This window comes from Miniopterus natalensis, chromosome X (genome assembly GCF_054644295.1).
Source record: "Miniopterus natalensis isolate mMinNat1 chromosome X, mMinNat1.hap1, whole genome shotgun sequence".
NCBI lineage: Eukaryota > Metazoa > Chordata > Mammalia > Chiroptera > Miniopteridae > Miniopterus > Miniopterus natalensis.
Window position 1 is genome coordinate 47934372 of NC_142103.1, and position 21417 is coordinate 47955788.

Genomic DNA, 21417 nt, shown 5'->3' on the forward strand with positions numbered 1-21417 from the left:
CTAGATAGTCACTAAGTGACTTAACTGGTGATGATTCCTGTCCCACTGGGACAGTTCAAGATTTTATCACACTATATAGAATGGAGTGCAATTCAAAACTTATGAATTATTTATTTCTGGATTTTTCCATTTAATATTTTCAGGCTGCAGTTAACCATGGGTAACTGAAACTGCTAACAAGAGGGAACTACTGTACTAGGTTTCTTTGAATAGATGTAAAATGCCATTAGTCAAAGTGACCCTGTCTAGTTCTATTTGCAGTGTTCATTTGTTTTGAGTTTTTTCTGATGCTTATTTTAACAGTTGACTATTTCAGTTTTCATTTTTGGATTATTTGCAAATATAACAAAAATAAATTAACAGGGACCTTTCTAGGGGATTAAAAAGAAAAATGTTATTACTTTTTCCCTTTTTTATTGTTTATCAATTTTGAAAATGAAATTTTGAACATTAAATTCTTTTTCAATTTATACTTTTTCTCTTACTATTTTTGAAAGCCTTATTGAAGCTTTATTCAAACTCTTTTTGATGGTCTAAATAAATACAGAGTTTAGATTAAAAAGCTGCTTTCTGAGCTAGTACTAATAGACATTTGTGAATCTACTAAATCATGTTAAATATACTTTTTTTGTTTTTACTGAGCATTTGGTAGATGAGAGATGTAAAAGTGCTTTGAAAAAAATGGAAAGGGCTATAAGAACTTTAGACATTTATTTAGTGCCAGCTTCATTCATAATACTCTAAAAATCATGAAGGGGGGTACAGAAAATGTAGAAGAAAGGGATATCAATGTTGTCTGGCACTATTACTTTGAATCTCCTATTTTATTTAGAGCTCTGATCTGGAAAAGTTTGGTGCCTTTGCTCAGAAAGTGGTATCTTTCTTTGTTTGCTTTAGCTCTGAGAAGTCCAAATATGGACATATCTTCTCCAAATATTGGACTCCGACGTAATGGTCAAATTGAAGGTGTCCGACAAATGCATAACAATGCTCTTCGTAGCCAGATGGCCACTGAACGAGATCTTATGGCATGGAGTAGAAGAGTGGTGGTAAATGAACTAAATCATGGGATTAGTAGGTGAGTCAATAAGGTAACATTCATAGGAAAATTGAGAGCTTTGTTTTCTTGTAAGTAAATCAAAATGTTCTCTGTTAGCCTAATAACTAAAGTTTTTTTTTAAATCCGCTAACTTGTGTATTAGTTTTTTCACTTTATTTCAGTTAGTTCACTCCATAACAACTATTTAATGATTGTCTTCAATTTTCTTAGCTTTATGTTAAATACTGAAAAATGAAAATCATGATCTTTGTCTTCCGTGTGTTTATAGTCTAGGTTAGAAGGTAAGAATACAAATAATGTTAAGTAAAAACATGAGGCCATGTGTGAATAAATATGTCAGTGATATATGAATCCAAAATTTAACACTGGCTCTGAGAAGGCTCTCAACTTGATATTGGAGCAGTTTTGGAGTGCATTATAGATATATAGTAGACTCCAGTGCTTAGGGTGTATTTAAATATTATTTAAGTAGACTTGGAATATGAAAAGATTTTGTTAGGATAAATTTCAAATTTAGAATCCCTACATTTATATTCATTAAATTCCACATGTAAGCTAAATCATATGGTACTTGTCTTTCTCTGACACGCTTATTTCACCTGGCATATTTTCTAAGTTCATCCATGCTGTTGTAAAAGGTAAGATTTCGTTCTTTTTCAAAGCTGAGTAGCATTCCATTGTGTTAATATACCGCAGCTTTTTTTATCCACTCATCTACTGATGGGCATTCAGACTGTTTCCAGATCTTAGCTATTGTAAACAATGCTGCAATGAACATAGGGGTGCACATATTCTTTCAAATTAGTGTTTCCAGTTTCTTCAGATGTATTCACAGAAGTGGGATTGCTGGGTCTAAAGGCAGTTTCATTTTTAATTTTTGAGGAAACATCATACAGCTTTCCATAGTGGCTGCACCAGTATGCATAAAAGTAAAAAATATTTAAAAAAAGAATCTCTATCCTTTATGTGAACCCTAACATTTGCTATAATATCAACTCCAGATAATCCACAGCAACTGGAAGTAGATTTATAAAAGAGAAAGGACATTGACAGAGGACATACAAAATTTATTTTAATCATGTTATCTCCCTAATGAAGCCTTTTAATAGCTCAGCCAACAAATAGGAAAATTAAATTGGTTTTGCCCTTTCTTTCTTTGGCAGTAATAAGAAAAAAAGGAGACATAGAGACATAGCTAATTTATGAACTAAAAGCCACCCTCTGGCAGTAGAGCAATTTGAAATAATTCTTTGCTCAAAACGTTAAAACTAGAATGGAAAGCAGGGACTCAGAGAGATATCATACACCAATGTTCATTGCAGTATTTATTCACAATAGTTGAACGGTAGAAATAACTCAAGTGTCTATTAGCCGATGAATGGGTAAGCAAAATGTAATACATACATACAGTAGAATATTATGCAGCCAAAAAAAAGGAATGAAGTTTTGATACTCTGCTACAACATTGAAGACATTATGCTAAGTGAAATAAGCAGACATAACAGCACAAATAACATATGATTCAACTTACGTGAAATAGCTAGAATAGGCAAATTCATAGATACATAAAGTAGATTAGAGGTTAACGGGCCTATTAGAAGGAAAAATAGAATTATTGCTTAATGGTTACAAAGTTTAGGTTTGGAGTGATGAAAAAGGTTTGGGAATAGTGGTGATGGTTACAGAACATTATAAATTTTCTTAACACCACTGAATTGTACACCTAAAAATGGTTAAAAGGGCAAAATTTACATGTAGAAGTATTTTTTATCTGACTTTTAAACTATCGGTTTGCTTTTTGATGATTATCTGTTACTTTGACCTTTGATTTTTTTATTAGGGTTCAGGAAGAATGTAGAACTGCGAAAGGTGACATAGAAATCAGTCTTTATACCGTTGAAAAGAAGAAAAAGCCATCTTATGCTACCCAAAGGGTGAGTTTAGTTCGACAGTACTTTGGGACACACTATTTGCAAATATTTGCAGATACCAGGTTTTTGAAAGTTGCAGTTATGTATTAAGGGACTGTTTTGATAGGTGTCTGCATATGAGGAACCAATTTTTTTAACCCCAAATTGAGATATGCGGTTATTAATAAGGATAAAATTACACAAAGTCAGGACTATCCCCCCAAATCTAGGACATATAGTTATTGTAGGTATAGGCTATTTCTGTTAAAATACCATTTTTATATGCTTAAAGAAGAACCTTAAAATGATTGTCTGATCACTTAATCACAATGTAAAACAAATGCTTAGGAACCCTAGACCCCAGAGGTTGGCAAATTACTGCCCATGGGTTAAATCTGGTCTACTGCCTATTCTTGTTAATAAAATTTTATTGGAACCCAGCCACACTTATTCATTTATATATTGTCTATGGCTGCTTTCACACTATACAAATTCGAGTAGTTGCAGCAGAGATCATATGACCTGCAAAGCCAAAAATATTTGCACTGTGGGCCTTTACAGAAAAGTTTGCTGACACCTGCCCTACGAACACTTATGGCCTACCTAATCGTACAGGATAAAATATGATCTATACATTGGGAAGATTCATATTCCCAGTAAAAACTGTAAAGCAGGGAGTAACTTTCCTGTACTCTGTTAGGTACATGGTAAGCCCCTTACTAGCACTCTGAGGTTGAATGAACCAGTGGCCTAAAGAAGTACAGTTTTCTTCCTGGATATAACCATAACTCCTAAAGAGTATTGCAGCTTTGGAAGTCTAGGATGATTCTAATTTTATTAATCTAGGCAATGGGTAGTGAATTTAATTTTTTTTTTCAGTATTGATAAACACAGTTTTAGGTAACTATTATAAGAATATCTCTAGCCCCTGCCAGTGTTGCTCAGTTGGTTGAGCATCATCCCATGCACCTAGAGGTTGCTGGTTCGATTCCTGGTCAGGGCATGTGCCAGATTGAGGGCTCGATCCCCGATAGGGGGCATGTAGGAAGCAGCCAATTGATGTTTCTTTCTCCCTCTCCCATCTTTTCTCAATCTAAAATCAATAAAAACGTATTTTTTAAAAGAATATCTCTAAATAGTCTTAGATCATTTTGATGCCCAATTTCTTAATTTCTATTGCGATATTGTTAGCTTATTTGATGTTCTCTGATAAGATTATTTTCTTAGAGATTTGGAATTACTCAGATCCATGATTTATATTCTTTTTTCTTATTAAGCTGATTTGTCAAACATCAGGCTTGTCTGATGGTAGTTAGGTCTATAAAACATTTTTATTTATAGAAAATGAGAAATTTTTAAATATAAGAAACTGGCCATTTTATACTGATTTATAAGACTTTACTCCTGATGACATGGTAGGGTTGTAGCTTTGACATGGTATATCAGTAATATTTTATATTTGTAAAGGTTAGAATAAATTAGTTTGCAGTTTATAGTCTAGGTGTTAAAAATTAAATCTTTATTTTGGACTGTTTACTAAAGGTAGTTTTTATAGAACTAAAGAAGTACACATTAGAAATTATATATACATAGATGACATTGATAACTTGCTTCATCCTATAATAAATTGTGAATGATATAGTATTTGTAAATTCTGATTGGGTAAATTCTCGTGGCCCAGACTTTAAGCACTGTTTTTAATTTGATCACAAAGTTTTCAAAATAGGAAAGTAATTAATATTAATGGAAGGTGGGTTAAAATATATAGTCATTTCTTATATTTTCTTTTAGGAGATTTGTTTCTATCCCTTACATCTATCCCCACACCGTCCCACCCAATTGATTTGCTTTATATGTGTCCATTTATGTATGTTCACTGAGACTTTCACTTTTTAAAAATCTGTTTTACTTCTGTTTTACAGAATGATTATCAGCCTAGCTGTGGAAGGTCTTTACGAAGGACACAACGTAAGCGTCAGCATACTTACCAAACACGGTCCAACATAGAGCATAATTCGCAAGCACCGTGTCAAAATTCAGGTGTACAGGAAGACTCAGACAGCTCCTCAGAGGTTAGATATCTTATATTATATACTCAATGTAATTTTTTGTTTTCGAGTTAGTATCATCACTTTGGGTTTACTTTGAAGGGTCAACTCCTTAGCACAAAATTATTTTAATGATTTTCTTAGAAGAGGATTATTGGTTAATAAGGCATTTCATAAGAAAATTTGAAGATTATATTAAATTCTTTTACCTATCTTTTCTGACTTGTACCTAAGATACTGTATCAGTTGAGAGTATCAAACATGTCAGCAAAAGTTTGGCTTTGGGACAGTGAGAAAAAGGTGACATGAAATCTGCCTAGAAATCAAAAGAAGTGGAATATAAACAGGGAATACTAGTTATACAGTCCCAGGACTAGTTGACTGTGCAATCAGCTGAATGTACACATTTTCTGTTATTATTGACTTCGCTGAGTATGGATATTAGTGAGTGATGATTTTTCTCAGGCCTACCTAATTCATTGAATAATGAGTATAGCAATTCTTTTCTTTATGTTATTCTTTTCTCCAGTACTTTCCTTTTTGTTCTCTTAACTGTAGTTGTTAAGTAAATAATGAAGGTTTAATTATGCATTAGCAATGTATGGTACCTCATTCTTCTCTCACTACTTACAATTTTTTAACTCTTATCAATGATGTTCCTCTCTCTCCCACCCATGAAAATCTTGCTCTGAAAAGAATGATCATGTATAAAGTAATTGATGTTACCTTTTAATGTAATAATAGTATTGTGCTTGAGTTTTTAAAAAGAATCCCTATCTTAATAAATATTTATAGTTAAAATGCTTTCTTGGTCCAGATTCACTTCAAAATAATCCCTCGGATATGAGGCAGTTGCTGAGGCTATAGATAAAACAAGATAGGGTGTGAGTTATTGTCTAAACTGGAGATTGTGTACACAAAGGTTATCTATTCCCACTACTTTGGTATGTTTGAAAATTTATATAATAAATATATTAATTTTTTATGGAGAAGAAGTATATTAACTTGGAGGAATATAGATATATTTTAAAAAACTGTTTTAACATTTAAGAGTATTATAGTTGACAGTCTTAAGGAGTCTATTCAGCCTTTGAAATGATGAAAGATGTCTTATACCATTAAGCTAGTAGATGTCAGAAAAATTAAATACCCCATAGGCTTAGTTGTGAGTTACAAATATATGCAAAAACTGATTATGTACATTTTAACCAGAGCATTTTTGGGGGGATACAAGAGTTGTTATAAAATAAATAGTGTGTGCTAATTAACAATATGCTATTTAAAAACCGTATATCTTAATTGCTGGCTCTTTATTTCAGGAGGATGAAACAGTTGGCACAAGTGATGCTTCTGTAGAGGATCCTGTTGTTGAATGGCAAAGTGAAAGTTCCTCCAGGTAGTTTTAATGGTTTTGATTTGGTCAAAATTATTTGATGATTTTCATGTATAATTATGTTCTTATAAGAATTTGGTAAGACTAGAGTTAAAATAGTACTTTATAATAGAAAGAGTACAGTACTGGGTTGGAAGCCTGGAGACCTGCTGTTTTATCCTGGCTCTGGCAATATCTTTTTGGGCATGTCACTAGGAGCTTTGGTTGCCTCATCTGTAAAAGAAGATACTTTGTAAATCCAAGATTCTACATCTTGGCAGGCTATATGTATTTATTTCAGTTTTAAAATGACTATGTTTAACCATTTCCAGCAAAAAGAAGCATCTTTATTTAAAGGAGTTTTTGTGATTTGGACATCAATTTTAAATTTTAAATTCTGTTATGAGAAACTAAGCATTGTACTTTATACAAGAAGCATTTTAGTAAAATCACTTAGGTAACGATCAAAATTCTATATTGATATTTTTTTCTCTTCAGTTAGAACAGAATCAAACTATGTCATTTATAGTGCTGTTTGATTATAAAATGATAATCTTTCAATTCTAAGGTACAACTGTGTTTTTCCTAGCTCATTCATAATTTTTATTTACTTATAGTGATTCATCAAGTGAATATTCTGACTGGACAGCAGATGCTGGAATAAATCTGCAACCTCCAAAAAGACAAACTAGACAGGCAACCCGGAAAATATGCAGCAGCTCTGAAGAAGATAATTTGAAGTCACTAGAAGAAAGGCAAAAGAAACCTAAACAGACTAGAAAGAAGGTTTGTAAGTTTATAGGTTTTGTTTTTGTTTTTGTTTTGGGGTTTTGTTTTTACCTTTGGTACTTGAATATTTAACATTAACACTTGACTTTTCTCTAAAGAAAATGTCCCATCTGAGAAACTAAGTAAGGAAAATTATTTTAAATGAGTTTAAAATGGAAAGAATTTTTGAAATTTTTCTGTTATCAAAAGTAGACACTAGAATATCTTCATTATTATTTTAATTGTTATTAAATTAAAACATGTTCACAATTGGTTAAAATGTAGTAGAGTTTTAAATAAGCCACTATAGTGTAAAGGTGTTCTTGTCATGTCATTAGTCATTTTCTTCCTAAACATTTTTGACTTGTGAAATGAAAGGTATGATAAATTTTGTAGGGCTCTTCAATTTTTAAAACGTTTTTTTATTGATTTTTAGAGAGAGAAGAAGGGAGAGGGAGAGAGAAACACTGATGTGAGAGCGAAACATCCATCAGCTGCCTCCTGCATGCCCTCTACTGGGGACTGAACCTGCAACCTGGGCATGTGCCCTGACCAGGAATCAAACTGGCAACCTTTAGGCACACAGGATGACACACAACCCACAGAGCCACACTGGCCAGAGCTCTTCATTTTTTTAATGGTTTTATTTCACCCCAAAGATGGTTTATTTTTCCCACTATAATTTCATTTGGATGATGTAAAGACTTAATCCACATAGTTCTTTGAATATTAATTTAAAAATTTATTATGTACACATTCTGTAGCCTGTTCCTTTAGTAGACAGAATTAGCTTTTTAATTGTCACCATTTTATTGGTAAAAAGTTATTGTGTGACTTGTATTTGAATTCATATGGTATTCTAGAGACATGAAGAGTAAAATTTGTGGTTTTTAGATAGCATATAGTGTCTCATCATTTTCTGTCAGACAAAATTCAGCAACATATTAAGAACTCACTTGTTTATTTTATTGGTATACAAGTTGTGCATAATTAATTGGTAAAGGAAAATGTTTAAAATTTGTATATTTTAGCTAATGTTTTTAACATTCTCTACTTGTTAATTTTTATACTGCTGTTCCTATATTTATTGTTTATATATTTGTGAACTATATTTTAGAAAGGAGGGCTGGTTTCTATGGCAGGTGAGCCCAATGAAGAATGGTTTGCCCCTCAGTGGATCTTGGATACTATTCCACGACGATCTCCATTTGTCCCACAAATGGGAGATGAGGTAATTGTTACCTGTTATAACCCTTTTCTCTTAGAACCTCAAGAATATTCACTTTAATCAGTCTTAGGGCAATTATAGTCTCAATTCTATTATAGTTATGTATACAGTCTTAGCTGCTCTTCTCAATTATATATTTCTTGTGGACAGTAACTGAATCTTAATCTTTGTATCCCTTGTAGATGGCACAGAGTCTTCAGTGTAGTGGATGCTCTGTGAACATTGAGATAAATTGATTGGCTTGTGAAGTCTTGAAAATAATTGTCTTTGTTTTTATCTTAATTGCCACTTAGTAAAGTTAAGTGGCAGTTTGAGACCTAATTCAAGTTCTAATATTGTTTTGTTGCATGTTTTTTTAAAGAAACCCACGCTCAGCCTGATAGAAAATATACTAAAGAAAAATTAATTCCTTTTGATAATTAGGGGGATGTCATTTCACAAACAAGGTCTTCTTACCAAGCCTATGATTGAATAATACAGCCATATTTATGATTTGGTCATCAAAAATTGAGTTAAATTCTATCTGGTGAAAATGTTTATTCTTTTCTTATGAAAATAATGGTAACATTGTAATATATGAGCTCTAGTTGGCTTATATAGTCTGATGTTGACTAATTATTTTTGAGTGATTAAGTGCTTAGACCGCGTTTTCAATTTAAGACTAATAGTAGGAATGTAATGTTGTCATTGTAATAAAAGAAGGAACAGCCTGGCCAGGTGTGGCTCAGCGGTTGAGCATCAACCTAGGATCCAGGCGATCGGGGTTCGATTCCTGGCCAGGGCACATGCCCGGTTGCGGGCTTGATCAATGACCCTCTCATCATTGATGTTTCTATCTCTCTCTCTCCCTCTCCTTCCCTCTCTCTGAAATCAATAAAGATATATTAAAAAAAAAAAAAAGGAAACAAAACCTGACATATGTTTCTAAAAGTCTTGGGACCAATAAAAATTTCACCAAATATTCCTATCATTGCCTGTTATTGATATCTGGTACCAGAGATAGCTATCAAGTAGTCTTATGAATAAGCAATTGCTTATTATCGTTTGATATTATTAAAATGTATTTTTCATAAGTGTGTCTTGTAACTATTAGATTTTTGAGCAATGCTTGTTTATGTGGTTATTTTAGTAGAATGTGCTTTAATGAATGCTGTATTTAAAAAAACACTTAAAGAGCTTTTTGAGGGGCATTTCCAAAATCATGATTTCTTGTATTTATTTCCTGTTTTATGGAGGCTTTTAAAAGGGATAATTTTGAAGTAATTTTAGAAGACTTTATAGAACAAAATAAGGATCTGTATACACTATGATCTTATGAGACTGCTCTCTGTTGAGTATAGGAATAAATACATAATAAAGGGAAAAGTTAACTTGGTGGTACATGGGTAGGCTAAATAGCCATCTCAGGCGGGTGAATAAAGAAAAATTAAATTTATTAAAAGGGGATGGGTAATATCCAAAGGGAAGGGCTACACAGCACTGAACCAAAGGGTATTGGGTCCACGATGGCAGCAAAAATATACTTGGGACAGTGAAACAAGGAAGAGCATAGAAGAAGCAACAGGAGAGCCTAGGCTGGGCTGCTTTTGCTCACTGAGAAGTCAGAGAAAGAAGGGGGCCGTGGAGACAGATTCAGGGGGTAAGCCTGAGATGAGCTGCTGCTGCCTATTGCTTCTCTGGTTGCAAGTCTCATGGAGTCCCCTCGGAGGGATGGAAATAGCTCTGGCGTGCTCTCCTGGTAGGGAGTGGGCACTGGGTCCTTTGTCCTGGTCATATTTATCTCTTTCTTACAGATGGGAATCTTAGGGAAGGTCTCAGGGGAGGGTCTCAATAGAATATTCATCAGCTTTCCAGCTGTGCTCTTTCAGGGTCCTGGTCTCGACTGATTGTTCAGTGCCAGGGCAGGGGGTTGTTGGTCAGTGTTTCTGTTCCTGAAGGCAGCCAGAGGGCCACTTTTCTGGCTTTGCTGTTTTTCTAGGCCTGGAGGTGAAATACAACTGAGTCCGAGATGTTATCTTTAGGGAGGAATGCTCAGGGGGTCAAAACCAAACCGCATGACCAGTGATATCCTAGGGGAGGATAGATTACTCTGAGGACAAAGTTCTTGTTTTCCCACTTTCACCCCTTGCTAGGCATCCAGGGCTTCCTGCCCTGGTGAGTCTGTGTACCGCGGTTTATGTACCTGGCCCATCTAACATAAAGGATATCTGGAAAATATGCTTTATATTGACTTTTTAACCCCTACAGTTTTTTATATACTAATATTTAAATCTTTTTAGTTTTATACTTGTACTTTTAGCTGTTTAGAAATTCTGACTTAAACAGTGTTGATTGGTACAGTATGTCAGTGTAGTTTTGAAAACTCATTGTATGATTTTATGTTCTATTTATGTTTACCACCTCTTTAAAATTATTATGGGAAACTTTTTTTAAAAAAATATATCTTTATTGATTTCAGAGAGAGGAAGGGAAAGGGAAAGAGAGATAGAAGCATCAATGATGAGAGAGTTGTCATCAATCCGCTGCCTCCTGCATGCACCCCAACTGGGGACTGAGCCTGCAACCCAGGCACGTGCCCTGACCAGGAATTGAACCTCTATCTACTGGATCCTAGGCTGACACTCAACCACTGAGCCACACCCGGCCAAGTGGAAAGAAACTTTTTAATGAATCAAAATATTGTAGTGAATGCTGTCTTAGGATGTGAAGGGTCTTACCAAGCACTTGGATTCATTTTCCCTCCATAAAATGCCAGTTCTGATGTTAATTCTTGTAAAAGAAAAATTAATTTTTTTCTGGAAATTCCTCTTTTTAGTAGTGCATCTCTCACTCTCCTTCCCTCCCTCCCTCCTTCCCTCCCTCCCTCCCTCTCTCTCAAATGTGTAACCTGACGATTAAAATGTTAATACTTAGAAGGTCAATTACAATTTGAAGTACAGTCAAACCTTAGTTCTTGAACATCTCCTATCTCGAACAATTTGGTTCTCGACCAGGTTGTTCATGGAAAAAATGTCTTGGTTGTTGAATAAGGTTGGGTTCTGGACCTGACAACCCTTTCATGCTGATACCTCAACATGATAAAAAGCATCTCTCAGGCCACAAAGGAGAGAATGTGAGTCAGTTTAGAGCATTATTAATATGTCAGGAAATTTTGCTGTGAATATTTTTGTCAGTTTTTTGTTTGTTTTTCTCTTGTTGCTGGCAGATGGACCATTAGCACAATTTTAAAATAGAAAGAGGCCATCAAAAGTGCTAATATTGCTAAGGGTATTAAAGAAACAATGATCACAGGCAATTGAATAGGTAGAAAAAAAACTGTTGTTGATTTGGATAAACTAAAAGCATTTAGCTAATGACAGCATTTCAGAGGCAATGATGTGTGAAAAAGCTAAGATGCCTCATGCTGACCTGAAAGACACGCCTGGAAAGAGGGCGGAAAGTGATTCCTTTAAGGCTAGTAGGGGGTGGTTCGATAAATTTAAGAAAAATATTTGCTTATAGATGGAACAGTACATTAGACATGTACTGTATATAAGAATGGTTAAAATGGAATCATTTGGGGACATGGAATGAATTAATTCAATTTACATTATTTTTAATGGGAAAAAAGCTTCGTTTTTTGAACAAATCACTTCTCGAACAGCCTTTTGAAACAAGTTAGAGAACTAAGGTCCCACTATATAGTACTTTAAAATATGAAATAAAGCCCAGCCGGGCGTGGCTCAGCAGTTGAGTGTCAACCTAGGATCTAGGAGATTGGGGTTCGATTCCCAGTCAGGGCACATGCCCGGGTTACGGGCTAGGCAGCCGATCTATGGCTCTCTCATCATTAATGTTTCTATCTCTCTCCCTCTCCTTTCCTCTCTCTGAAATCAATAAAGATACATATTAAAAAAATTTTTAATGTGAAATAAAATATGAGTAAATGTTAAATATTTTAAAATAAAATAGGGATTTTGTGTATTTGTCACAGTCTGTTTCTTCAGAAATTTATGAAGCTACTGGGGGAAAGGGACTGTGTGTACAGTTTTTATTATGCAGTACTTAGAGCCAGGCTACATGGGCATGAATACTGAATGAACATTATTTGATGGTGACAAATACATTTTTAAAAAATTATAATTATGTTTGTTGTAAACAGAAGAGGACATTTATAAGAATGTATATTGTGATGTACAGAGTTGTTAGGACGCTGCTGTTTAATATGTCACGTTTTTGTTTTAGCTTATCTATTTTAGGCAAGGACATGAAGCTTATGTGCGAGCTGTAAGGAAATCAAAAATATACAGCATTAATTTACAAAAACAGCCATGGAATAAAATGGATCTCAGGGTAAGTTTGCCAAATTCATTAGCTATGAAATTGAAGTAGCTTTGGAATTAAGGTACTTGCCTGTAGGCTTTTTCTCACTTTCATGCATATCTCACTGTTTTTTGTATGTCCAAGATAAGATGGTTACCATAATCTTATACGGCTGAGTGTTATGGGTCAGAATTTGTTTCCCAAAATTTGTATGCCACCTATTATCTTGATTATTTGACTTAATTTCCTTCAAGCTTCAGGTCCTCCGGTGTATATCATTCTATAATTGGAGCAAAGCAGTAGTTCCCTGGTGTGGATATTTTCCTCAAAAGCTTTGTACATTCTGGAGGCTCTATAAACTGACTACGTGTGTGGACTACAAACACCCTGGAGGTTCTGGCGGCTTTAGGATATAGTAAATATCACAAATCCCAAGAAGCTCAGAACTTTGTGGTGCTTTATGGATTATCTCTTTTGATATAGTACCTATGTAGCTACATTGTAATGAGTAAAATAGGTATGTATATTTTTAGAGAAGGGTTTTCTCCCTATAAGTACATGTCATTCATTTATGCTTATATACATACAGACAAACAGACATAGGAATACATACACCATCATTTATGCATAGGTTTATATACATGTGTTTTGTTCTTTTTTTTTTTAACTTGGAAAACGAAACTAAAGAGCAATTTTACAATGGTTTTTCCAAGTAAATGAAGGATTGATGTGTGAGGATGTTTAGCAGGAAGGATACAAAATCTTTACATGTACTGAAATAAAGATTTAAACACTTGTAAAATTGCATTAAGATTGTGAGATGGTAAAGTATCTTACCAAGTAAGCTTTACATAATCATCTCCTGGGATGATTCTATTCTAATCAAGTGAAAGTTTAGTTTTTGTTTGTTTGATTGTTTTAGAATCAGGAATGAATAAAACACTATTTTTTATTTTAAATTCTAACCCTGTGGTTCTAGGAAATTATAGGAGTCAGCATATGTGTGGTGCAAAAGCCTAGGCTTTGAAATAAGACCTGAATTTCAGTCCTAGCTCCACTGTTTAATAGTGTAGAACTTTAAGCAAATCACTGTTCCCATGAGGCTCAGTTTTGTTATCTGTTAAGAGTGACTAAAAATCTATGAGTGATATTGTAAAATAATATTTTAAGTGTTCAAAAATGTATGTCATTTCCCCAGACATACATGTACATGTCCACCTGCATTATATACATACTGTATTTCTGCTAGAGGAGTGATTCTTAACTAGGCAGAGCATCATAGTCCCCTAGGGAGTTGTTTTTTAATATATATGACTGAGTTGTACCCCAAACCTACTAAATTCTATTCTATAGGACTGGGGTTTAGGAGCATGAATTATAAAAAGTTTCCCAATGGAATTCTGCTGCTTATCCTTGGTTTAGAGCCCTGCACTAAACTACAGCCTGTTTTTGAGGGTCAAGAGTCATGTCTTATTACCTTTAACACTTAGTGGAAATCCTAGTATTTGGTGGTTATTCAGATAATTTTTAAATTTTACCAATAATAAATAATATGTAAATGTTAGAAAATTATATATATTGAAAATAATAGTTTATTGGTATTCTTATAAATAGGAACAAGAGTTTGTTAAGATTGTAGGAATCAAATATGAGGTTGGACCACCTACATTATGCTGCTTGAAGCTTGCATTTCTGGACCCCATTTCAGGAAAAATGACTGGAGAGTCTTTTTCCATTAAGTGAGTAACTGTGTGTGTGTGTGTGTGTGTGTGTGTGTGTGTGTGTGTGTGTATAGCAAATGTATATTTTAATACAATGTGTGATATATATATACATACATATATATATATATATTTATATGTTCATGAGTTAGTTACTTCTCTGAATTTATGCCTTCATTTATAAAATGGAAATGTTAATATCTTCCTCAGGATTGTTGTGGGGAATAAAAGAAAAACCTTTATAAGTACCTAACAGTTTGCTTAGAACACCCTAGATGCTTTTATTTCTGTTAAAAATAGGAATAGTCAGTGGCACATTTCTTAAAGTAAGTTTGAAGTCTAAGGAAATGAAATAACATCAATTCATACTTCTTTTTTGTTATTCACATCAGAGGATATTTTTTCCATTGCTTTTCAGAGAGAGTGAGAGAGAGAGACAGAGAGAGAGATATGGAGAGAGATGTTAGAGAGACACATTGATTGGTTGTCTCCTACACGCACCCTGATGGGGCCCGGGATCAAACCTGTAACCAAGGTATGTGCCCTTTACTGGAATTGAACCCGAGACCCTTCAGTCCTCTGGCTGATGCTCTAACCACTGAGCCAAACTAGCTCAGGCTCCATTGATTTTTAGAGAGAGTGGAAGGGAGGGAGGGAGGGAGGGGGAGAAAGAGAGAGACAGACAGAGAGACAGAGAGAAACATCGATGTGAGAGAGACACATCGATTGGTTGCCTCCCTCACGTGCCCCAACCAGGCTGGGGATCCAACCATGACCCTTTGGGCCATACGTTTCTTAAAAAGTCCTTAGTAAAAATAAATTATATTAAACCTTAGTAAAAATAACTTATATTAAACTTTAAGAACCTTTTTGACTCTTTATTACATTAAAGTGATACAGCATTAGGCAGAGTTCTCCCAAACAAAGCAAAGCAGATGAAGTTTAATTTAAGTAAAGGCATTTGTAAGGACCTTGAGGTTTACAACATTTTGCTTCATGGCTACGCTTTAAACGTATATCCATGGATAGTTAGTAACATGTACTATTATATTTGTATATTGGTTCACAGGTGCTTTATTTTCTGTACAGGTATCATGATATGCCAGATGTCATTGATTTCCTTGTGCTACATCAGTTTTATAATGAAGCCAAAGAAAGAAACTGGCAGATCGGTAAGTACAGAATTCTCACTTAGTAACTATTAAGTTTGAGGTAGAGTACATAACTTTTTAATCTGATTTAACAGAAACTAGTTTACATGTAGCCAAATTAGAAAAATTAAACTGAAAATATTTTCTCAGTTATGTTCGGTGATTTTATGCACATTGTGTGTGTCATATAATCTCTAAACCTTCTGCAAATTTCTAATCTGTAGAATACATATCTGAATTTAAAAGAGAATTATCTAATGTCACTTGTCCTAAAATATAGTATTTAATATTTGGGCTCTTAAACAAACCATTACTGATTGTGGTTTTCTTTCTTTCTCTTTTCTCCCCACCACAGCTCGATCGCCCTCTCTCTCTCTCTCTCTCTCTCTCTCTCTCTCTTTCTCTCTCTCTCTCTCGACCTTTCCCCTTTCTCTTTTCTCCCTCTCTTCCTTTCTCCCACTCCTTTCTTTCCTCCTCATTAGCTATTTGATCTTGGGCAAGTTTTTAATTTCTCAGTGCCTCACTTCCATTACCTTTAAATGGGAATCACATGATGCCACACCTATAAAAGACTGATGTGAGCAATAAATTAGTTAATATCTAGAAAGTACTTAAAATGGTACCTGATACAGAGTAAACACTGCATATGTTTGCTGTTAATTACTTTTAAGTAATGTTTTCTTATTTGGAAGAAACTATTGTCTACAATGATTTGGTTTTGTAATTCTTAGTCATTTAGAACAGAAGACTAGTATGAAGTGATTTTAAAGGCAAAAATCAAAAAAGATAAGAAACAAAAGGTGTAACATAGGTAGAGAGCAAGAATTAGTATGCCTAATGATGATTTCAGGTAATTGATAAAAGTTTAATTATATGTGGTAGCATTTATTTAAAAAAACATGGACATATATTTGTGTGTGTGTTTTTTTTTTTCTTCAAAAAAATAACTAGTACCTGGAAATCAAAATCCTTGAAGAAGGTAAAATGTAAAATTCACTTATCTTGCAAACTCAGATTGAAACCTTTAACAACACTAGTTATAATACTACTTCTATATTCAACAAAAAGTAGCAATTTAGCCCTGGCCAGTGTGGCTCAGTTGGTTGGAGCATCATCCTGTACACCGAAGGTGGCAGGTTCAATTCCTGGTCAGGGCACATACCCAGGTTGTGGGTTCAGTCCCTGGTCAGGGCACTTACGAGAGGCAACCAATTGATGTTTCTCTTTCATATCTCTCTCTCTCTCTCTCTCTCTCTCTCTCTCTCCATACATATATATATGTGTACATATACACACATCTTTCTCTATTTCTGTCTCTCTCCATCTCTACCCCCCAAAATCAATTTTAAAAAAATCCTTGAGTGAGGATTAAAAACAACCTTTGAAAATAACAATTTATAGTGGGAACAGAGCTATTATTCTCGAGAGCACCGTTGTAAGAATTTCTAAAAACATTACAGGTGATAGATTCCGCAGTATAATAGATGACGCCTGGTGGTTTGGGACTGTGGAGAGTCAGCAGCCTTTTCAACCAGAGTATCCTGATAGTTCTTTCCAGTGTTACAGTGTTCAGTAAGTACAGTTATGCTCTTTTATGCCTGATATAATACAGAAGTGCTATATGAACTTTCTATAAACCCTACCAGGAATAATATAATTTATCTGACTTATCTAGTTTTACAAGATCTATAACTGTAAGGAAGTAATCATGATACCTATAGGGAAGGAATTTGATGATAAAGTAGGTAAATGTTTCTGCTAAAACAAAGCATGAACTGAAGGCTCACTCCTACCTCCCTTATGTTCATATTTTCTTGTAAGTAATTTTATTTTAGACAAGAATTACTATTACTTCATGAAGAATACTGAAATTAATTCAGTTTTTAAAGTAATTGTTACAGCTGGAATATAGCAATGAATATTAGTACCTAGGCTTTTATTTAATGGTGTGAATTCTAGGCAGAAATGACTGTATTATATTTGGATGTCATATTTGTCTTCAACATTTACTTTAGTTCTTCATGATAGAGTCCTAGTTATAATACTCCAAATTAATAAAGTTTTCTTGTCAGATATGATAGGACAAGTGTTTACTTTGTGAATATTGACTTTTGTCTCCACATTGCAGATCAAAAAGGAATAATAAAATTTTGGAGATGTTATGATACTTAACCTGTTAGGATAAAGTAGATTGTCTTACAGAAATAAGTGGTCTATTGAATCACGTTTTTAACCTGAAAGGGATTTTCTAAACATACCATTTTATTCTGTATCCTGGCTTAACATTGAATAAGTCCTTGATTGGAATAAAAAAGCCAAGTAAAGCTAAGAATAAGCCTCCTACTCTCTAAGTTTCATATTGGTAGACCATGTTTTCTTTATTAGAGGTTTATTATTATCTGTATGTAAGCAAAGTTGTACTTTAAGGAAAACTGTATTGCCCTTTTCCAAATTTCGTCCCCAATAATTCATGCAAATTATGCTAGTATATAAAGTATCATGTGAATTTTATTTGTATCTTGTTATTTTTTAATAGCTGGGACAATAATGAGAGAGAAAAGATGAGCCCCTGGGATATGGAACCAATTCCAGAAGGAAGTAAATATACTTTTACAAATGAATTATAATTCTTATAAAAGAAAAATGACAATAGCATGGTATTGGAAACTAATCATTTCTGGGTTTCCCTCTTATGCATAGCTGCCTTTCCAGATGAAGTTGGTGCTGGTGTTCCTGTGTCCCAGGAGGAACTGACTGCTTTGCTATACAAACCCCAGGAAGGAGAGTGGGGGGCTCATTCCAGAGATGAGGAATGTGAACGGGTTATTCAGGGCATCAACCACCTTCTTTCCCTTGGTATGGTGAATGTGAAAGAATATTAGGTTGGGAGGGAACAAGGAAAAGCAGCAGAATTTTAAGTTCTGCCAAAGGAAATGCATTTTTTTCACTGTACACTTCTAACTCAAGAAGCACAGTGATTCTAGTTTTAATAGCATTTTTATATGCTTGGCCAAAGTAATGACAAACTTTTTCAGTTCTGTGGTGGCTTATAATAGTGAAGTCAGGTAAAAGGTGTCTTATTTGCTTGAGTCATTTCGACTCTCTGACTGTTTCATGAGCCTGACTGGGTTATTTGATAAAGACAGTGTGTGAGTAATCTATATTACTTGCATAACTAGTTATGTTTTCTAAGACATATCGCTTGAGACATTTGGCATTTATCCAGAAAAGACATAAATTTGAAATTAAACACAGTACTCCTTTAATTTTGTCTCATTTTACCTGATTTGAACCACTGTATCATACATGAGTCTTAGATAATATGCCCCCCGTAAAAATAATGATATCATAACAGTATTGGTCTAATATTAACATAATTGAATCGTCAACATTTTATATGTAGTATATTCGCCCCCCTTCTTTTTTATATGTTTTGTTTATTAACATGAAATGTTAATGTTCTTTGTAACCACCTTTCTTGATTTTGGTAATATTGTAGATTTTGCTAGCCCTTTTGCTGTTCCAGTGGATCTCAGTGCCTATCCCTTGTATTGTACTGTAGTTGCATATCCAACTGACCTCAACACCATCAGGCGGAGACTTGAAAATCGCTTTTACAGGTCTGTTTAGTTTTATCATTCTTTTTGTATAATGATACACTGAGATCTTTGTTTTCATAGTATAAATAATCATTCAAAAGAACCACTCCAAAATTTCTTCTAAAAATTTAGACCACTAATTTTCCTTTATTCAGTAGATTCTTAGTCTTCCAGGGTGAGAAGGGGTGTGAAGGGAATGAAGTACAGGGAAAAAATTATGAGTAATGCAAGTCACATGTGAAATAAAAAGTAGTTAACTTTAGTTTATTTAAGGCAGGTTAAGTGTTTTGTGGATTCATCATGGTTAAGGTGCTACACAGAGACTTTCAGCATGTGTAAATCCCCTGTTGAAAAATTAAGCAGCAGTTAATGAGATTTAATTACCAGCCCTGAAATGTGTATAGAAAAAGGGATAGAGGAAGATATGAACTGGAAGAATATACCATGTTCATGGATTGGTTTTAGTCAGGAGTGAAGTGATTATGGGAAAGCGATGAAGGACCACTTTTGGTATCTCCCTCACCCCAGACTCCACTGTCCTAACCACAGTTATTCCATGAACTGCTTTTAACCAGCTGGGTGTATTTTATAACATTACCTACAATTTCATTCAATAATATATATCATAAAATGACTAGATAAAAATCTGTCCTTTTCTATAACCTGCTTTTTTCTTTCTCTTCCCCTGAAAACTAAACATTTTAACTTTATCTCAGCAGTTTATTTTTGTTTATTTATATTTGGTCAAATCACTATTTACCCATAATTTCCTGGGTCAATTCTTTTCTAACTTTTAATATGCAGTCCAGTAGTTCTAAATTCTTGCCTGTGCTTCAAATACTGTAACTATATACGTTTATTAGTGCACATCTATCACACACATGAGTTACATACATACAAGGTGTTCCAAAAAGTGTATGATCACTTAAACATGATAGCTCAATTTTGAAAATGAAATGTATTTTAATAAACACTGCCTTTATAATTATTCAAAGTGTGTGTATACATTTTTTGGGGACACCCTATATATTTTAACACCTTTGACATGTCATGATTAGTTGCCTAGTTGTTCTATGTTACATATTCCTAGAATAATTGAAGGTATTTTTTAAAAATTTTTTCAATTACAGCTTTCATTTAATATTATTTTATATTAGTTTCAGGTGTCACAGAAGGTATTTTTTATTTCATAGGAGAATATCAGCATTAATGTGGGAGGTACGCTACATTGAACATAATGCCAGGACTTTCAATGAGCCAGACAGTCCTATAGTAAAAGCAGCCAAAATTGTAACTGATGTCTTACTTCGATTTATTGGGTAAGAAGGAGTTTTATTTTCCATAGGAACTGCCTTCTGATTTTGTAAAATTTATTGAAATATATTTTGATTTATCATATTTCTTAGGGACCAGAGCTGTACTGATATACTGGATACTTATAATAAAATCAAAGCAGAAGAACTAAACAGTACTGATGCAGAGGAGGTAAGAATTGCAGCATTCGTGAGCATGTATTCCTTTTCTGTTATTTAAATTACAGTAAATATTATATGTAGGTATTATAAGCAATGAAGCTAATTTCTAAAAGTTGGCTAACACTTGAATTTTTTTTTATTAAACTATTTAACCTGTGTTTAAATGGCATGTACAAAAATGTAGTAGTGCTAAAGTATTCAGTCAGGTGTCTGGTCATACTATTGACTTAGTGGGTTTCAGTGATGAGAAATCAAGACTTCATATTAGAGCCCTTAAAAACAGGACAAAGCACTAAATAATGTAGAAGAATGGTTAGTTGAAGGAAACTTTAATAAGGATTCATTTTCTACAGACGTGTAAAATATTAACATATTTTAAAATTTTAGTTTTCAAAATTGACATGTTTAGTAGTTTTATGAAATTGCTGTTCAATTTCTTTTATGGAAATTTGCTAACATAAAACAGTTTTTTTTAAAGAGATGAAATTAGTATTGTCAGCAAACCCTCACTTCTGATTTCCCCAGCCAGTTATACTCCTAAGGTACATAAAGCCATTTGTGACTAGAGGCTATGATAGAGAAGCAAAAACCAAGATAATAGGCTGAAACAATAATAGAGAGTGATAATTAAAAATCTTTAGTGGCAGACAATTCATCCCATGGATGAGTGACTTAAATTTGCTAAATTCTATTGTAGTGGCTATTTTACACAGATATGTCACCTGTTTATATTGTCTGTACCCTTAATCTTCACAGTGGTAAATTGTCAGTGTTTTTTACTCT

At 33.9% G+C, this 21417-nt stretch overlaps 1 protein-coding gene across 1 annotated transcript in view; it reads left to right on the forward strand.

Moving 5' to 3' along the window:
* The window catches only part of BRWD3 (bromodomain and WD repeat domain containing 3), a 132085-nt gene that overhangs the window by 74182 nt on the left and 36486 nt on the right, over positions 1-21417 (forward strand). Inside the window, exons 19-33 of the mRNA XM_016205128.2 lie at positions 898-1078; positions 2901-2994; positions 4893-5042; positions 6338-6414; positions 7008-7176; positions 8276-8389; positions 12611-12718; positions 14303-14427; positions 15499-15581; positions 17021-17132; positions 18097-18158; positions 18261-18416; positions 19060-19180; positions 20353-20478; positions 20566-20644. Coding sequence (XP_016060614.1) covers positions 898-1078; positions 2901-2994; positions 4893-5042; positions 6338-6414; positions 7008-7176; positions 8276-8389; positions 12611-12718; positions 14303-14427; positions 15499-15581; positions 17021-17132; positions 18097-18158; positions 18261-18416; positions 19060-19180; positions 20353-20478; positions 20566-20644 — 1757 coding nt within the window. The remainder of the gene's footprint in view (positions 1-897; positions 1079-2900; positions 2995-4892; positions 5043-6337; positions 6415-7007; positions 7177-8275; positions 8390-12610; positions 12719-14302; positions 14428-15498; positions 15582-17020; positions 17133-18096; positions 18159-18260; positions 18417-19059; positions 19181-20352; positions 20479-20565; positions 20645-21417) is intronic.